At 41.4% G+C, this 18,076-nt stretch overlaps 1 protein-coding gene across 7 annotated transcripts in view; it reads left to right on the top strand.

The window, feature by feature from the left end:
• Nucleotides 1–18,076, top strand: part of Tenm2 (teneurin transmembrane protein 2) — a 935,290-nt gene that overhangs the window by 566,064 nt on the left and 351,150 nt on the right. For 5 of the 7 annotated variants that reach the window (XM_004637048.2, XM_004637049.2, XM_004637047.2 and 2 more), the window contains one exon: nucleotides 5,388–5,597. The exons of the other annotated variants lie outside the window; for them this stretch is intronic. In XM_004637048.2, coding sequence (XP_004637105.1) covers nucleotides 5,388–5,597 — 210 coding nt within the window. The remainder of the gene's footprint in view (nucleotides 1–5,387; nucleotides 5,598–18,076) is intronic. 7 annotated transcript variants of the gene reach the window in all.

Raw genomic sequence — 18,076 nt, 5'->3', positions numbered from 1 at the left:
CATTGAACTTATACTGTGAATGCAGCTACTCCCTGTACTGTTTGCTTTATTATCTCCTCAGCGTGTTTCTGGTTCCACCGATATCCTGACAGCCAGTCACTATGGAAATGAGTTCTGTGTTGCCTGCACAGACACTTCAGTATTTGTGTGCCATTAATCCTTTGAATGAAAAACAACCAGTTGTTTTAAGTGAATTGGGGGGATTGATCAGCCACATGTCTTGTGTCATAAATTAGTGAGCATGTTTAAAATGAGCAGCAATTTCTCTGTTGGTATTTACCGTTTGGGTGGTGGAGAGCACAACATAGCCCTTCGATCTTGTTGGGTAAAGTCTAGATCCAAATGGAGTGCGGAGTAATCAAGTACTCAGGGAGACAGTACTCGGGAACTCAGTGCTTGAGGAGGTGACATAACACTGCCTGGGCCACACAGGTATGTGATGATGTCCTCAGGAGTACCTGCAGTAGAGGCAGAGAACACGAATGGCAAATCAGCAGTGTGCTTCCGCTACCTCGCCCCACCCTGTGTCTATGGGTTTCTAATGGACAATGTTAGTGTTTCCCTCTGAGCCCGGGGAATCGGCAGAGTCCTTCTTAGTGAGGCATTTGCAATGCAAGGGCCACTACCAATCTATCAGGTTAGTGTGGAACTGCTTTGCCTGCCATTGGTCCTAATAGTCCAATTTTTTTTTCCCCAGTACTGGAGCTTGACCTCAGAATCATCTTACTGAGCTATATTCCCAGCACTTTTTTAATTTTTATTTTGTGGCTCTCACTAAATCACTGCATTTCAGTCCCTTAGAGTGCTAGGATAATAGGTACAGGTGACTATGCCCTGTTGGCAGTTCTTTTTTCAATACTGAAAGATCAAACCCAGGAGTGCGCTATTACTGACCTAGACCCTCAGCTATTGGTAACTTTTTTTTCTCTCATTTAACTTATATACTAACACACAGTCCGGGACCCTGTGGGCACACCCTGGAGACAGAATGAGACCCAGCTGGCCCAGTGGGGATGCAGTGGCTCACTGTGACAAGGACAGGAGCCAGGACTGGGCAGGGCTGCCATGGTGCCTCAAGGCTAGGGGGCTCCAGACAGCACAGGAGGCCTTCCTCATATAGCAAACTTTTGTATGTTATACAGAGTCTCACAAACTAAGTTATCTGGGTAGGACTGGAACTTGCAACCAATCTTTGTACCTCTGCCTAAGTACTAGGATTACAGATGTGCACCACCACATATAGCCTAGGCAAAGCTTTAAGAGTTAAACTCATCACAACTGTGCTTTCATTTAGAAACAGATAAGTTAGCAAAATTTGAAGTAAAATCTCCATGTTGAAGGTCACAAAGAAGCCAGTCCCACAGGTAACCAGTGAGGTTGTGGTTTCCATGGGGTCTTGGAAAACACAGAGCCATGTGAATTTAATGAATGGCATGTTGCTGCCTTTGCACAATTCCTTTTGCCTCAGAACAGCTCAATGCAACTCATTTTTCTGCATATTTGCTGGGGATTCTACCCTTTTAAATGGAACTTTCAAAGTGGTTTGGGGATCAGGAAGTCTCAGTAGTGCATAAATTGGGAAACAGATTTTATATTGCCAGGGTACCTGCCCGTCCCACACAAAGTATTTCTGTAAGAAATCATGGTCCATAAAGTGAGCCTGTTTAAGTTCCAGCTTCCTCCCCTGTACTTTGGAACCTGCTTGTGTCTACACAGATGGTCTCTGCCATTGGAATAGTCGTGGGGAAAAATGTAGCATAAGTGAACGAAATTAGCAAATGACACAGCAAATAGAGACTAGCATACCATTTGATTGGGGGCAGATCTAGGGACTGAGAAATTTCCCAAGTGATGGCAGCCACTAGAAAGCAGAGCTGAAGGAGCAACCAAAGCACAGAATTATAGGAGATGGGAAAGTAACGGGAATCAGACAATCCTGGGACAAGCAGTCTCAGTGCACTGAAGCAAGCATGATGCTTTCATTGTGTTATGACTGCTTTCTATTGTCTATGTTTGTAAAAATTAAAAAGCACTTCTGTCTGTACTATAGGAAATGAATTCATGCTGAACCAAATTTCAAAAAGTTCATATAAAGAATGATTTCACAGCAACTATCATATCAGGCTCCTGGAAAATTGCACTTGAACTTCAGTTCCACCTCAGTCACTCAAAGGAATTTAAAAATTGGCTTCCAGCCACCCTTGTTCTCCTACACGCAACTTCAGATACGCCTCAAGAGTACAAACTTTAAAGCCTACTCATTGTGACTTGAAATCTATGCCCACCAGAGCCTCGCCACTAAGTGGCTGTCACCGCTGGCTTCCCAGGGCTTGATCAGGACCACTCTGCCTCCAGGAGCCTCAAAGAAGGTGTAGGGTACCATCGCTATGAGGGAAGCCCCTTTGAACTTCATGGCAAAATTAGGAGAAAGACTTTGAGCTGCGTCGCATGATGGCTGCTACAAATGGTTATTCAAAGAAATGCTTCTTTCTTGAAATCTGAACAGTGCTTTGTGATCAGAACAGGGGCGACTAGAGCCCTGACCTTCCATAAATCTTCCTCCCATTTTGTCACTTTCTTCCTTTCTTTGTCACCATGCTACTTGAAGAAGTATGATTCCTGATCTTTGGTACTTAACTAGCTGTCAAATTTGATCTCTTTATGCCTCAGTTTCCTCATCAATGAAGTGAGAAAATGCTCTCATTTCATTTTATGGGACTATATAGCCATTGTAACTTCAGAGGACTGTTTTTAGCAATAAGTGAAATGATACGAATGAAAAAACTAGCATAGTCAGTGACATAGTTATTGTGCAATAAACATTAGCAATCGAAAAACAGATAATGATAGTTATGTTTATTATGGGATCTATGGGAACAGGTGTGGAGTGACTGTCAGTGTATGGATTCTGGTGGAAGTCCAGTGTGTTCTGTCTCCCTTTGCCAGAGCACCTCGTAAGAAGGTCATGATTTAGTGTTGCTCCCAAAAAGCTCTGAAGTAATTGTGTTTTTCAGAGTAAATTCCATTTATCCACTGATCAGTTTCAGGGATGATAGCTCTTCATTGCAGTTCTGTGACTGGGCAGGAGGCTGTGCACTTTAAGGGAATTTTATCTATTAATCCTACCAGTCCTATTCTCCAAAAGGAGAACCAGCTAGTGATCTGATGCATCTCTACTACCACTTGTTCTGTTTTCTCTGCCTAAAAGTCATTTTGTTCTTTAGATTTGCTCAGGCTTTACCATTTTTAAGAATCTGTGTTTGGCTCTATTTACCCAAGCTGGACTGTGGATCCCTTTGCTCTGTCCCAGGAGCACTACGCCATTATGTAACAGCATCCTGTTCTTGACCATGTAGTTCTACTTTCACCGTGTGATGTATTTGCCTCTCTTTCTTCTGGTGGACTGAGAGCTGTCTGAGGGCAAGGACGATGGATCTTATATTTCAGGCTTCAGCATCTAACAAAGTCCTCATGGGTTTTATTGAAATCATCTACAGCATTTTTTTCAGTTTTTATTTTTATTAGCACATGTTTGCAGTACATAATGATTGCATTTCCCATTGGGAGCATTTAATGGGCTGCATAATAAATCAAGATATATAGCTGTAAGAGCAGCAACAAACATTTGGCACCCACTTGAGTGTCTGAAAATGCTTCCACAGATGTAGTCCCTTTATAAACAGGAAAACACATTTCTTCAAGCTCAGGGACTTCTTCTCTGAGTTCAGGAGCTAGCCTGAATCTACAGTTTTCTCTCTCAACATCCTGTACTTCTCTGCACACCTCTGGCTCTAGGGCCCATCCCCTGGGCTCTGCTCTCAGTTCATTTTCCTGACCTGCCCCAGTGAACAAAGCAGCCGACAAGAAACAACTACAAAGACCCCCAGAAGGAAGGGCAAAGGAGGTGAGAGCACACATATTGATGATCCACACTCAGCAATTTGCCCGAAGCTCCCTACCCCATGAAGAAGAAGCTGTGTGAGGCTTTCCCGTGAGAGCGAACTTCTCGATCCGAGAGCATCTCTGGGCCACTGCTTACTTGCTGCCAGATTAGCTGCTGTTCTTCATGACATTGTGTGGCTGGGCTTCTTTTCTTGGGAGTTCCCCCATGGTGTCCGCAGGTCATGAGACACAGACCCTCGGGACCTTGGCCATCTCTTTGGCATGCAGACATATCATCCTGCCCCCAAACTAATGGAGTTGGCTTTGTTTATTCTTTTATCTTTTCATTCAAATTGACTGTTCTTCAGGAAAAGGAAGCAGGTGCTATTCTTTAGAAAGACATTGGGGATGCAGGACTGCATATCACAGGCAATAAGAGCTACGGCGAAATTTAAACAGAACAGTAGGCTAGAGCAGGTAGGTAAGCAACTGTCACAAAGGCAAACATGGAAAGCCTGAAGAGAATAATAAAATGTGTGAATACTGGCCAGAAAGTAAGGGCAGGGGAGAATGTTCTACACAGATAGAAGAGGAAGTGAAATGGTTCTGAAGATCCAATGGCTTGACTTGTTCAAAAAAACAGAAATAAAGATGGCTCCACTGGCTAGAAATAAAGGTGCTAAATGGGAAGGGTCATTATTAGGGAGGAGGAGGAGGAAGCAGAAACGGCCCGGAGCTGGGACCATGTAGGTCATCATAAGGAACTTAGATGGATTTCCACTCGCAGTGGGAAGCCAGTGGAAGAGACCAAGAGTAGAAACCGCTTGATTTCTCCACATAAAGTATCATTCTCACATTGGAGAGAAAGGAGATAGACAATAAAGAATACATGAGCAGCGTAACTGAAGAGGAAGGCAGGAGATCAGCAAGGACGTAGATGAAGGAGAGAGGATGGGAAGTTAGGTGAGGACTGTAACAAAGGAGTCAGAAAGAACTGGATAGTCTCCAGGCTGGCTTCATTGTAGCTGGTACGTCCTTCGCTGAAATATGCAACTCAACTGTCTGCAGCAGTGTGGGCGACCTGTAGCACACATGCTGCAGCAAGCAAACACAACCCTCTCTGTTGACACACTAGACAAGTCACCCCAGCAGCCGAGCATTGGATAACACTTGTTTTGTCTAAACTAAAACCTCAGTGTTCCGATTTAATTGCCATGTTGGCACTTTGTGATAAGTAAGTAGGTTTGCATTGCAGTTTAGACACTCAGTCTCTGAAAGGTTCACCATCACTGGCCTAGAGTATGGATTGAGCCTGTTGGAGACACATCAGACTACTGTATAAACACATGCACACACACGCACACACATGCACACACGCACACAGGCGCATTTCATTTTACTTTACTTTTTAATATTTGTATTTTGAGTGGATTTCAATGTGACTTTCTTGGGATGCTCTCATGACACTCATTGCTGACCTTTGACCCCTCTGTCCTCTTTCCCAGGTCGTCCCATTCCACCTACATCCTCGTCTAGCCTTCTCCCATCTGCTCAGCTGCCTAGCTCCCATAATCCTCCACCAGTTAGCTGCCAGATGCCATTGCTAGACAGCAACACCTCCCATCAAATCATGGATACCAACCCCGATGAGGAATTCTCCCCCAATTCATACCTGCTCAGAGCATGCTCAGGGCCCCAGCAAGCCTCCAGCAGTGGTAAGGAAATTCTGTGGTGTCTGAATGTGTGCTGTTTCGTGCGTGACAGTCTTGATTCTCCAGCAAAATGACAACTATGAAACAAGGGCTGGGAAGAAGGTGGTAGGGGAAACATCAAGGTGAAATGCATTTGTCATTTTGCGATGTGGCACTTCCAAGTTATATTTGTTGAAGGTCGCAGTTACTGAAGAGGTTTCACTTATCGTAACGGGCTTTGGGCCTCCTTCATTGGGAGGAATTTGCCCATGGCTCCACATGAAAGCATGCTGTTCTCAAAGGTGAAGTGCTGAGAGATACTGGAATATTGAATTTTGTGTTCTATGTTTGTGGTCCTACCTGCGCGACCCTGGATGCCCTCACACACCCACTTTGTATGCCTCTGAGATCGCTTGCTTTTTGATAGTTGGCTTCTGACTTCTTCTTCCTTGCTTGTTTTAGATGATTTTGTGATTAAAATGTGTACCTTGACATGCATACTGAATGTCCTGCCAGGTCTGAAGTATTTGGGGTGTGACCTTTCCTATGACCCTCTGCTGGTGCCGCTTGAATTTAACAAGCTGCTTGTGTGGTGCTGTGGTAAATTCTGCCTCTAACTCCATAGTTCTCGTTTTGGTTTTCACATTCCCAAGCAGCAGTGTGGAACACAAGTTTTTGCCACACTTTTAAGAATATTGTGGCTCCTGTCTCAACTCCTGGTCTTTAAATCCGAAGTGGAATTTCCCTGGGCCCAGCGATTATTTTGATTTTGCCTATCTGCGCAATATTCTCATGGAGTCTTGATGTAAGAGTAGGCACTGTCTAGCAGTTAAGCACCCAAGGCCCAAGAAGAGACACTGACAGAAAGTGGTCACTCTTCGCCCCAAAATTTTGAAGTTGTCTTCTGGATTATCCAGCCACACTGTCCACTAATGCATCCCGCCAGAAGCAACAGAGAGCATGCCAGGCCAAGAATTTTCTCCATGAGATTATGTTTTAGCGCCATCCATGAACGTATGCCACCACAGGCTTCAACCTCTCCAGTTAGAAAAGGCCTCCCAAGCACACTTAAGATGATTCATTCTGTGGAAAGGAGTGACGGACTGCTCCTTATGATGGCCTGTGTCCTTCTTCAAAGCCAGGCCTGATATATTTAGTAAACTCATATTCTTTTTTTAAAAAAAAAATTACCTAATCAAATCTCTCATCAAATGAGCAATCCATTGTTGATATTATGAAGGCCTTTAATCTACCATAAATCTTTATTAGAACTCATCAGAGCTTCTAGTTTGAGAGAAATGTGATTATGGCACTCTTAAAATGACATTACATCATTGGGGTGATTGGTTTATCATTTGGAGAAGAGACATCAATCATAACTAGCATAACCACACAGTAAATGAATTCAACCTTTCTACCGCGGAACAATGACACTGTAATTGCTCAAAATCAGGCTTAAAATGAAATCGGAAAATGCTCTTTCTTCAAATATGATGTTAACTTAATGGAATATATTATGAAAAATCATGTTTGAGGAAATTCTATATAATTAAAAATATGTGGAAATATATTCCCTTTTTTCTCTCATTGGAACCTGATTTTGTCTACAGAGCTATTTTTTCTGCAGATTATGTTGCATTTAATTGAACTACCCTCGCTTATGTTTTGCTGCTTTTTATTTCATACTATGTAATCGCGATGAATATTGTATTATGAAGGACAAGAGGCTTTTGAAATGAGGTGCACCTGCTGATAGCTTTTTAAAAACAGACAATTATTAAGGAGAAAATGAGCTTTTAAAAACTACATCATTCTATGCATATATGGATACCCAAGCAAAGATGATTTCCATAAGAGAGGTCAGTTCATATCTCTGGGCCATCTAGAATGCTTTCTTAGTGATAGCGCACTGCGTGATTTCTTTTCTTGTGGACAGTGCATCCAATTGGCAGCTGTTGATAGGGTATTTCTGTTGGCCTTATGCCTCATCGAGGCCTCATGTTGGTGGATACAACAGATCTGTGTGTTCCGTCAAACTTATCCATTTTTCCTCACTTACACCAATTTGTTCAGCTCACTTAAGACTGAAAGTGATTTTCGCTTCAGTAAGAGGAGAAGATATCACAAAAAAATGTGAGGGCCCGTTCTCATTACAAACAAGGGCCTATGTTGGTATGATTTCTTCAACCAAGAGGTGAAGACCCAATTATGCAGTTCTCTTGTCATCAAGCACTTATCTGAGAGTGTGTAAAAGCTCTGGCCAACAAACAGTCATTCAAAATTCTGGACTTGGGTTTAGCTAAATCAAGAGTAAATTGAGTTCAAGTAGCATGTGCTCACATGTGTGTGTGTGTGTGTGTGTGTGTGTGTGTGTGTGTGTGTGTCTTGTGCAAGGGATTGGAGTCCAGAGCAAATTGGGGATTCTATCAAGATCTGAATGGAGTTGCTATGAATTTAAATTTGACATACAGGGTTGAAAATAGAGTTGGACACAGAAGACGCAGAGTGCAGAGCTGTGCCTGAGTGTTCTGAATTGAGTTTGATGAAAGGGGCTGAATTTTTCAGGAGTTGTCAAGGCACCAGCAAAGCACCTGTGTGCTTGGGTGTGTTCCAGTTAGCTAATGACACAGACTATTTTTAAGTTGATCTCTGGAAAGTGACCTGTGTTTCTAATATCAGGTAGCTGTTTGGTCTTTGTCATTTGTGTGAGTAACATAAGACCTCACAATATATTCAGTCCATGCAAGACAGTAAAAACTTCTTTCTCTTTGTCCACTTGCTGTTACTGTTTGACACTGGCAAAGCTTATCATTAGGAGACTTCATGTTCTTCCTGCTCAAGCACTTCCTATCATAAAGAGAAAATTTGGGCTCTAACTATAGGAACAAAATGGATTTTTTGCCCAACATGAAAACCTCCTCAAAGCAACCCTCAAGTGTCACCTTTGCGGTTTGACTGTCATTATTTTCTGTGACTATAGAGGATTCTTCAACAGATGGTGCTAAAACCTTTCCACCTTTGCAGCCAAATTGCTCTGACTCTCAATCTATGCCAATCAAGCTGATGCCCAGGTGTAGCTAGTGCGATGCATACCAGAGTGGTGTTTTTCTCCCCCTCCAGCATTTGCTTCCAGATAGCTTTGCTCCAAAGAGGGGTTTACTCTATGCTCTGACCTCTTCCTGCCGGGGCAGGTTAGCTCTGAGGATGTGTCTTGTATACCGCGGCATAATTTCAAATCCTATGAAGTAACTCACCTGGAGAAACATCTAAATCCCAGTGGCAGCCTAATGAAGGGTCCTGCAGATAAAAGAATAAGAAAACTTTCCTATCAGAATGAGGTTTGCACTCTCCTGTCGGCAAATAGGCCTAAAACATATGGATATCCGTGCTGTAATCGGAAAGCATTGACCCACCTCTCCCCCATGGAAGGCTGAATTTTAACTTTTTATAAAGTCTAAATAAAGGGGTGTAGAGCACTCATATCACCAAACTACGTAAGAAATGTAAGCAGGATGCTTCTGTCAGGGCCCTTTCATAAGTCTCTGGACCAAAGATGTCCTGGCCAAAGTTTTGATTTGTCCAATGGCTTGCTTGATTCTAAATAAAAATAGTATATCAAAATCAGCAAGCTTCAGAGGGCGAAGGGTGATCCAATAATCCAGTTGCATGTAGATCTTAATGATTATCTTATTTATGTAGCATTACAAAGCAAAATAGTTTAATTTATTAATTTCTCCTCTTGTACCTCCTTTACATTTTGTGGACATTTATATAAATTCTCTTAAACTCTCAAACTATAAGAGATGACACAGTAAAAGTAAAAAAAAAAAAATCTTGGGAAGAAAATGTATATTTGCTCATATATAAATATTCCTATTTCATTCTTTAAGATAGACAGAAAGTTTGATTTGAAGCTTTGGTTCCTAGCAACCAAAGCAATGGAGGAAAACAGAGAACAAAATGCACAATGCCCAAGAGACTAAAAAATAAGGACTACGTCCAGGAAATTCTGGAAGTTGTCACAATGTAGCCAGGAAAAAAAAAATTCTCATAGAGGAGAGCATCTGAATTCCAGATAAGTGAATTCTCAGCAACATCATATAATATCTATACTACTTTCCAGGCCAAATTCTTGCAACCGCCTTCTAAGTAAGCCATACAGTCCTTTCTCCAATTGCTCAAAACTTATATAGTCTAAGGGCCAAATGGGACTTGATCCCTAGTTAAGCTTTAATTCAACCAAAGGATTATATGAACTACATGTCCTATAGATAGCAAGTAGTAGATGCCATTGTTTATACTAAATTTTCATGGTAATTAGCAGACTTGAGGTTGTAGTCATTATCTAGAGCCTTAAAAGCAGGTGACCTGCAATACAAATTTGTCTCAACAACCATGTAGAGATTAGATTTGATGTTCTTTTGTGAAAGGAAAGGCACCTATCTGGGACAGCTTCATATCTCTGTCCCCTCTGGCCATCCATGAGGCTGGAGTTTGGAGTTATGGTAAGGAAGAAAGCAGCTCACATAAACAGATCTCTCGGGTTAATGAAACTTCCCATGCATGTGTGTCTTCAGCATGGGAAAGCAAGCGTCCTTCAGTACGTTATCAATTGTCACCTTCCTAAGCAGATATGCCCATTACAACTTAAGATTTCTGAAAAAGCTTACAGCACTTCTTACGCATATTGGTGATTTTACTGCCTGCCTTCTGTCCACTTTCCTGCCAGAAGTTTCTGTATGTGGTGGGGTTGTTTGGCCACTGCTCCTCCTATGCTGTGATCTGGACCCTTGTTCTTCCCTGTGGATCTTCCTTTCTCCTTTCAGCCCCTCCACTCCTCAAACATTGCCACCATGAAGTCTCCAGTAGCGGGGAGATAGTAGATGCTCAATAAGCACTTGTAAAATAAATGGGTACATAAAAGTCTTTCACAGCCACTTTCTTTTAGTAACTCATTGCTTTCCATAGTACATTGCATTTTTTCTTATCTTTTGTTTTCTTTCAATCATCTTCAGGTTAGGTTGGGACCTCAGTTCACATATCTCTCACCTTCCCAGCTTAGACTCTTTTCATATAAGCTACTTGGTTCCAGCTCCCTCCCAGGACCCTTGGATGGCTGGGACATAAGTCCAGATCACTTGGAACCTCTTCCTGTGCCCAGCAAATGCTCTGCCCTTCTCCTATGGTGGCTTCACAGCCACAACCATCAGCCAGTGCAGGCCTCAAGGGAGGGGGCAGAAGAGCCCTCCCTCTTCTTCCCAAAGCATAGTGGCACAGGCCCGGACTCTCAGTTTGTGCCCCTTCACCTCCTTCACTACTAGTTGTGCTAAGTTCATAATGTGTTTTTCTTTGTGTACTTTTATTTAACCTCCACTACATTTTAGAGCAGCAGCCATTATCTTCATATCCATTTAACAGAAAATAGCTGGCCAGATAGCTTAGGCCGTGCTGCAATTGAGAGGGGCCCGTGGCACACGCCCGTAATCCTAGCACTTAGGAGGCTGAAAAACAAGTGATTACTATAAGTCAGATCTATGTAATGAGACCCTGAAGTCCCTGTACTAAAACACATTTCAAAACTAAATAAATAAATAACTTGCCAAATTCTCAAAACAGGGGCTAGAAGGATCTAGGTTTCAAACCTAATTGCAAGATGACTCTCAGTTATAGAGACTTTTCTTGCCAACTTGGTTATATCAAATATTAACCCCAAATTGTGAGTATAGCTTATATTGTATGCAACAGACAATGGAAGCATTATATTGAAGACCATGGCTCATAACTTTTTAGAGGTTGAGAAAACTAAATACACATCACAGAACCTCCTATACTTCTTAACAAGCACACCAACCATCAGGTTCTTTCCCTAGAGAACCCCTGCAGGTGGGTCTTACTGCTTATCAAGTGTGGGGAGCATCCAGGTAGTTACAAAGCGCCAAAGTAGAAGTTAGAGAGCTTGAGTTTTCTATACTCTTCCCTTGATTCCCAAGGTGAGCTTTGACAAGTCATTCAGTTCTCCTGGGCTCGTTTTTCTGCCTGTCAAGGTCAGGCATTGGCCTGAAAGACCTAGAAGCTTTCTTCCTGTTCTAGTTGTGTGTTTGTGAGTACCCTGCATTCAGCTAGACCAGGCTATCTCAGAGTTGAGGGACCCGGGATTTTACCCTACCATCCTTCAGAGCATTAGCACAACTAAGCTCTTCAGAGTCATGCAAATCAGATCGCGTCAGCTCATCTGTAGATACTGACAAGTGTTTGGGGGGTCTGGTGACAGCTGGTTGCGCATGTTGATAGCAGTCTCATTAAAGAAAGAAAATAACTCACTCTTTATGAACCTGGGTTCACAGAAAGTTGTTCAGCCTCCTCAGCAGGTCACCACACCTACAAATCCAGGGTGGATGGTCCTCTGGTCACTCTAGACCCTGCTAATTTGCCTATCAATATAGCATAGCAGACACAGACAGACCTTTCTTTCTTGTCATGCATGTCTTCCTGCAGCAATCACACGTACACACATATGTGCATGGAAGCCAACAATTTCCAACCCAGCCCGGGTTGGGACCCCTGTGCTGTACTGTGGTACAAATGAGCACACAGTCAAGATGGACAGGTAATTCCTTTGGAGCTGCGCAGCATGAAACTGACAGGCAGCAAAGAACTGCTCCTCCTCAGCAAATAATCTTGATATTGACAAAAGTCCCAGGGTCGATAGGCATTGTGTACATTCTACCTCTCCACCTCTGTCCCTGGCTGCCTGATACATACAAAAAGCTACCCTAAACCAGCAGAGACAGAACTGCACAGGACATCTTAACAGTTTCCTGCCCTACGAGTTTTTAACAGGAAATTCAACTTCTACTAAATGGCCTTGAAAACTACACGTTTAATTCTAACTAGTTTTCTGCATAAGGTTCAAAAGGCATAATGTTCAATGGCACAGTCCCTTGTTAGATAGATCTCAATTCTCTGGGAAATCACAGGGTATGTTTGTTTCACCTCTGGGCAAATAAAACACATGAAATACACATTCTAGTATACATGAAAGTCCCTACCGCAAGTCAGTCTCTTCGATCTAGCCCAAAAGTAATAATTGAGAATAATTATATTCTTAAAAGTCTGGACTCTGAAGTGCACTCTACTTAGATTCAAGTCACAGCTCTATGACTTCGAACACTATGGTCTGGAATAACTTATTTAATCTGTCTCAGATATTTAGCCGTAAAATAGTGGTAAACATCTCCAGCTCCTAAACTTGTTATGAATATTTAATGGCATTCTGATACATCTAAATTGCTCAAAATGAGGTTTAAGCAATTGGAGCAAAGGGTTGGTTTGATGTTATTTACTTTTTTAATAATTTAAAAACTTTTATAATTTTGTAATATTTTCTTGTTTAATTGACACATAATAATAACAATAATATATATTTAGGAAATACACCAAATAATTCACTACATCTATACAATATGTAATGATACTTTTTAATTTAACCAACACTTCTCAATTATGGTAACATATACCTAACGTGAAATTTATCATTTTCCCGTTTTCACGCATATAATTCCATGACATTAAGTCTGTTGACATTATTGCATAACCATCATCACCTTTCATCTCCAAAACATTTTTGTCTTCCTGAAAAGAAACTCTACACCTCTTAAATACTAACTCTCTTTCCCTTGTTCTTGGCAACCACCATTCTACTTCTAGTCTTTGCATTTGACTCCTGAAAGTATTTCACATAAGAGGAATCCCACAATAGTTCTCCTTTCATGATTGGCTTATTTTACCTAATATAATGTCCTCAAGTTTTATTGCATTTCATTTATTCATTCATCCGTCAGTAGATTGCTTCTGCAAACACGGGTGAACATGCGCCCGCTTGTGTGCTCACCACAGCTTCTTTTGGATATATAACCAGTAGTAGAATCACTGAGTCATATGGTAATTCTGTGCTTAACTTTTGGACGAATTGCCATACTGTTTTCTTCAGTGGACGCACAATTTTACATTCATAGTAGTAATACGCAAGGACTTAAATTTTCCCTCGTCCCCTATACTTACTATTCTTCTGGGTTTTTTAATAATAACCATCTGAATTGGTGTGAGGTTATTATTGCATAGAGGTTTTGATTTATAGTCCCTAATGATTAATGATGTCAAGCACCCTTTTATATGTTTTCTAGCCATCTGTATATCTTCTTTAGAGAAAGAGCCACTTCAGATATTTGCCCAGTTTTTAATTGGATTATTTGTTTTCCGTTGTTGGGATGTAGAATTGTTCTGAAGTAGTGATATTCTAGATACCAATTTCTCATTTGGTATGTGATTTGTTAATATTTTCTCTCCCATTCAGTGAGTTCTTTTTATTTTGTTGACGGTATTCTCTGATGTGCAGGCATTTTTAACTTCACGGTAGTCCAACTTATCTATTTTGTCTTTTGCTGCCTGTGCTTTTGTTGTCACACAGCAAATACTCTTTTAAGAGTTTGAGCTTTTACAAATGGTAGCTAACTTAATCCTCACCCCCAAGAAAGACAAAAAGCAGTCCTTGATTCTGAGAGCCAGTCTGATACTAACAGTGAGGCTTACTTTTGTGTTCAGAGCCGGCCTGCCACTCATAGCTAGGTCATGGTGTTCTACTATTAAATATAAACAATCCTACAGACAACTCACACTCCACAAAGCCACTCCATGACTGTAATGAAGCTAGATAAAATGAAAACAAGAACACTTTGTAATCTTACCTACATACAAGCAAAAGCATGGTCACCGTCTCTATTAGTCCCTTTCTGGTTGCTATACAAAATACTTGAGATTGGCTGATTACCTAAAAAAGACATTTCTGTGGCTCACAGTTTTGGAGGAGGGGAGTCTGGCAAGCAGAGCACCAGCTCTAGGAGTGGGCTCTCCTAGCTATGTCCCCTCATGGTGGATGATACCACAGTGGCAGAAGCATGCAGGAAAGAGAGAGGTCATGTGACAAGACAAGAAGGCAGAGCAAGGAGGCGGAGCCACTCCTGGGACCTCCCACTAGTGCCCAACCCTGAAGATACCACCATTTCTCAACAGTGCCACAGTACAGACCAACTTCCCCAAATGTGAACCCTAGGGACATACTCAAACATTTTTTTTACCAGTTACAATTTTAGCCTCTTCTAGTCAGATCTTCCTGGGAATGTGTGTACGTGCTGAGAAACCAGATCATAGACTTACCCTTATACTAGTAAAGTATAACATTAAGTGTATTATCAAAATGTAATTCCCAAATATAAGAATCAACTGGTTTCTTCAAACCATCCCTGAAAATCATCTAACACCAGCCCTTTAAAGCATTTTTAGTAAAAATCTCCCATGATTTCATTATCTATCTTCTCCCTCCCTGGAATTAGTTAATAAACTTTGTTTGGCTGCAGTGTACTCCTTCCTGGTGGTGTTTTGGCTGGAGGACACTGGCAATGTTACGCTGTGAGATGGTATTGTTATTATCCCAGTCTTACAGATGGGAGAACTGTGGCTCAGAGACATTCAGTAACTTGACTCAAGATGCCTCGTTATTAAGTAGTACAACAAGAACTTGGCCTCAGGAAAGCAGTTTCCCAAATAATCAGCATGTAGAAATTTAAGTAAATTTTTAAAAGATAATTCTGGAAAAAAAAAATGTGTTCATGAAATAAAAAGTAATCATCATTTACTGCATGGCAGAGGTCCAAAGAGCATTTGCAAGGTATAGTAATGGAAATCTGAACAACATTCTAAGCAGACCATCAGGAAAAGAAGGGGAAGGAAAGGGTGTGTGTACGTGCATGCGTGCATGCGTGCATGCATGCGTGTGTGTGTGTGTGTGTGTGTGTGTGTGCGCGCGTGTGTGTAAGGGGCAGGTAGAGAAATAAAGCCCAGATCTGCATCTTTTGCAATGGGAAGCCACTAGATAATGCCTAAAATTAAAAACACAAGAAATAGCAGTGAAGCATGTTATTTATAGAACTGTAGATAAATACCAAAATAATCAGCTAAAAAAAGGTAAATACGATTGCTGCTGGGAAGGAAGAAATTGATGGTGATGGAAAAAGACTGCTATTTTTGAATTGCTCATCATAGAACCCTTTGATTCTTTAAACTGTGCACACTCTTGCTTTTGTTGAAAAGAAAACATTTTTAAAAGAAAATGCAAGAGACTGGACATGACAAGCAAAATACATCATGTTAGGTGGCTCTTGAATATTCTTAAATATATTTTCATGTGACAAATATGTGTGGATTAGGGTGGGTGGCTCTGAGATGGCATCTGGTTCTGAGACCCTGGATAGGTAGGCCCTGGAGTGTTCTTTTTCTGGAATGCGCAGAATGCTTTGTACCTGCCCCTGTTGATTAGGAAGCTCTGAGAAGTTGCTTGAGTTTTAGCTCCTTATCTCAACCCAGGCCAAATCCCATCTTCAGGATGGCATGAGACCAAAGACTCCATGACTCCTACTTGCCCTCGTTACTGATCCAGTATCTGTCGAAACATAGGCCCCGTCTTTACTCAAAGCATTCCTACCCTGCTTGGCTCGACTAGCTCTTCCTTCTTTCAGAATTGCAGAACAGGCTTATAGTCTGCCTTATTCAATTTAGCACCTCATTACATTCTGATTTGTAATATTCTCTTGGTGTTTCATGCAGATAAGTCACTTGTGTCAACATTAAACTGTCACTATTTAAAGACAAGGGTCATTTCTTTGGTCTTTTTGTATCACTTAGAGCCTGGTGCAGGTTGAGATAAGCTTGATGCCCTTGATCTGGCTCTTAAAGGACAGCAGTAAACTAGGGAAACAAGAGCTCCATACGTCTCCACTTAGGCCTTCTGTTGTGGGCCTGTTGACTGCAGGTCATTGTCATGTTGTTAGATCTGAGACCATCCATGACTATGAGTGTAAGCTCAATTGCTTTTAAAAAAGAGCAAAAAAGGCAATGTAGGCAGGGCACGAGGAAAAGTGATACATGTTTATAGAATTTCCCTTCTTCCTTAGAAGGTGCAGAAGAGATGTCAGTTCAAAAAATGGTTGTCTTCCCATTCCTTTCATAGCAGCCCTCCTGAATTGGTGGTGCTGTTGAGATAATTACTTTCACTGATAAACTGTAAGGGAATAAAACCATAATCTAGAGAACTAGTATAGGAAATGCCTGAACTCAGCCATCCACTTTTTCTGAGAGCTGCCCCAACAAGGTGCCATGAACAATGGCTTTGAACAATGAAGATTAATTGTCTCACAAATTTATATCTTGTCAGGGCAAGACTGAAGGAGTAGCCAAGAGTAGCCATGCTCCCTCCAAAACCTCTAGGAAGGAACCCTTCCTTGCCTCTCCCAGCTCTCACGGTTGCTGCCAAATCTAGAATTCCTTTTTCATGGTGCCCTAACTTCCATCTTCGTGCCACCAACTTCTCGTATATGCATCAGTGTGTCTCCAAATCTCTTTGTCCTCCTCATTAGAGTACCAGTCATGAAACACAGGAATCACTCAAATCCAGAATCAGTTCATTTGAAACAAGTCTGCAAACAGGGTCACGAAGTCAAGGTTGGGTCATATTTGTGAGTAACAAGGCTTCGGGCTTAAACACATTTTTCGAGGAGATACAGTTTGACCTGTATCAGTATTCATTTGAATACTAAGCTGGATAGAACTATTGAATCTAGATTCCCATGTCTTTTCTGTTATTATACCTCCCTGTGCCGTTCTGTTTTATTCTGTGCATTTGGTGAGCACTGAGCATGGCACATAGTACATACTTGATCAATATTAAGTGATAGACCAATGAAGAATGCAAGCTGTGTGATGAAGGAAAGGTGTGAACAGTTGTCCAGAAAAATAGTGGCCACGGTTCGTGGCTCAGACTGCTTCTCTCGTTCTGTTGTAGGAGAGAAAAAAGATAAAGAAGTTATTTCTGGACGATGGAATAGTGCATCAAGAATAGCAAAGAAAGCCAGAAGCGAGCAAAGGAAACCTGTGCAGTTAATATTTAAACTCCAGAATCTGAATACAGTAGTAAGGTATAGAAGAGCTGTTTTGTGTGCTACTTTAACATTTTAGCACCAGCCTTTGCTTCGATTCCCCCAGGGTCAATACCAGCCACCTCTTTTGTCATTTTCCACTATATCTTTTGTTTTATGATGTCTGTTCCTTATTATCCTTATTGCTTTCTGGTGCTTTAAGCCAAAGATAAGGGGCCAAACACATTCTTGATATTGAAGCATTTTGATATTCAGACAGATAGTGAGGTTAAGCTTGACAGCCTAGGTTGTATGGTAATAGGCAGTTATCACTTAAATTAATGTTTTCTGCTAGAGTTGTATTTTAGTGGAAAACAACAATTGTTTCCAAGACAGCATCTTGGAGTTAAACCAATCCTAACAGCGAATGCTCAACCCTGGGAAACTAACAATAAAAGGCAATGATCAATTGTGCTTTTGTTTCCCCTCTTACACGTTGAAGGCAGACTTTTCATTCTTTCACTTTAAAAATAAACC

This window comes from Octodon degus, unplaced genomic scaffold, assembly GCF_000260255.1.
Source record: "Octodon degus isolate 3935 unplaced genomic scaffold, OctDeg1.0 scaffold00085, whole genome shotgun sequence".
NCBI lineage: Eukaryota > Metazoa > Chordata > Mammalia > Rodentia > Octodontidae > Octodon > Octodon degus.
This window is presented reverse-complemented; position numbering and strand designations above follow the sequence as displayed.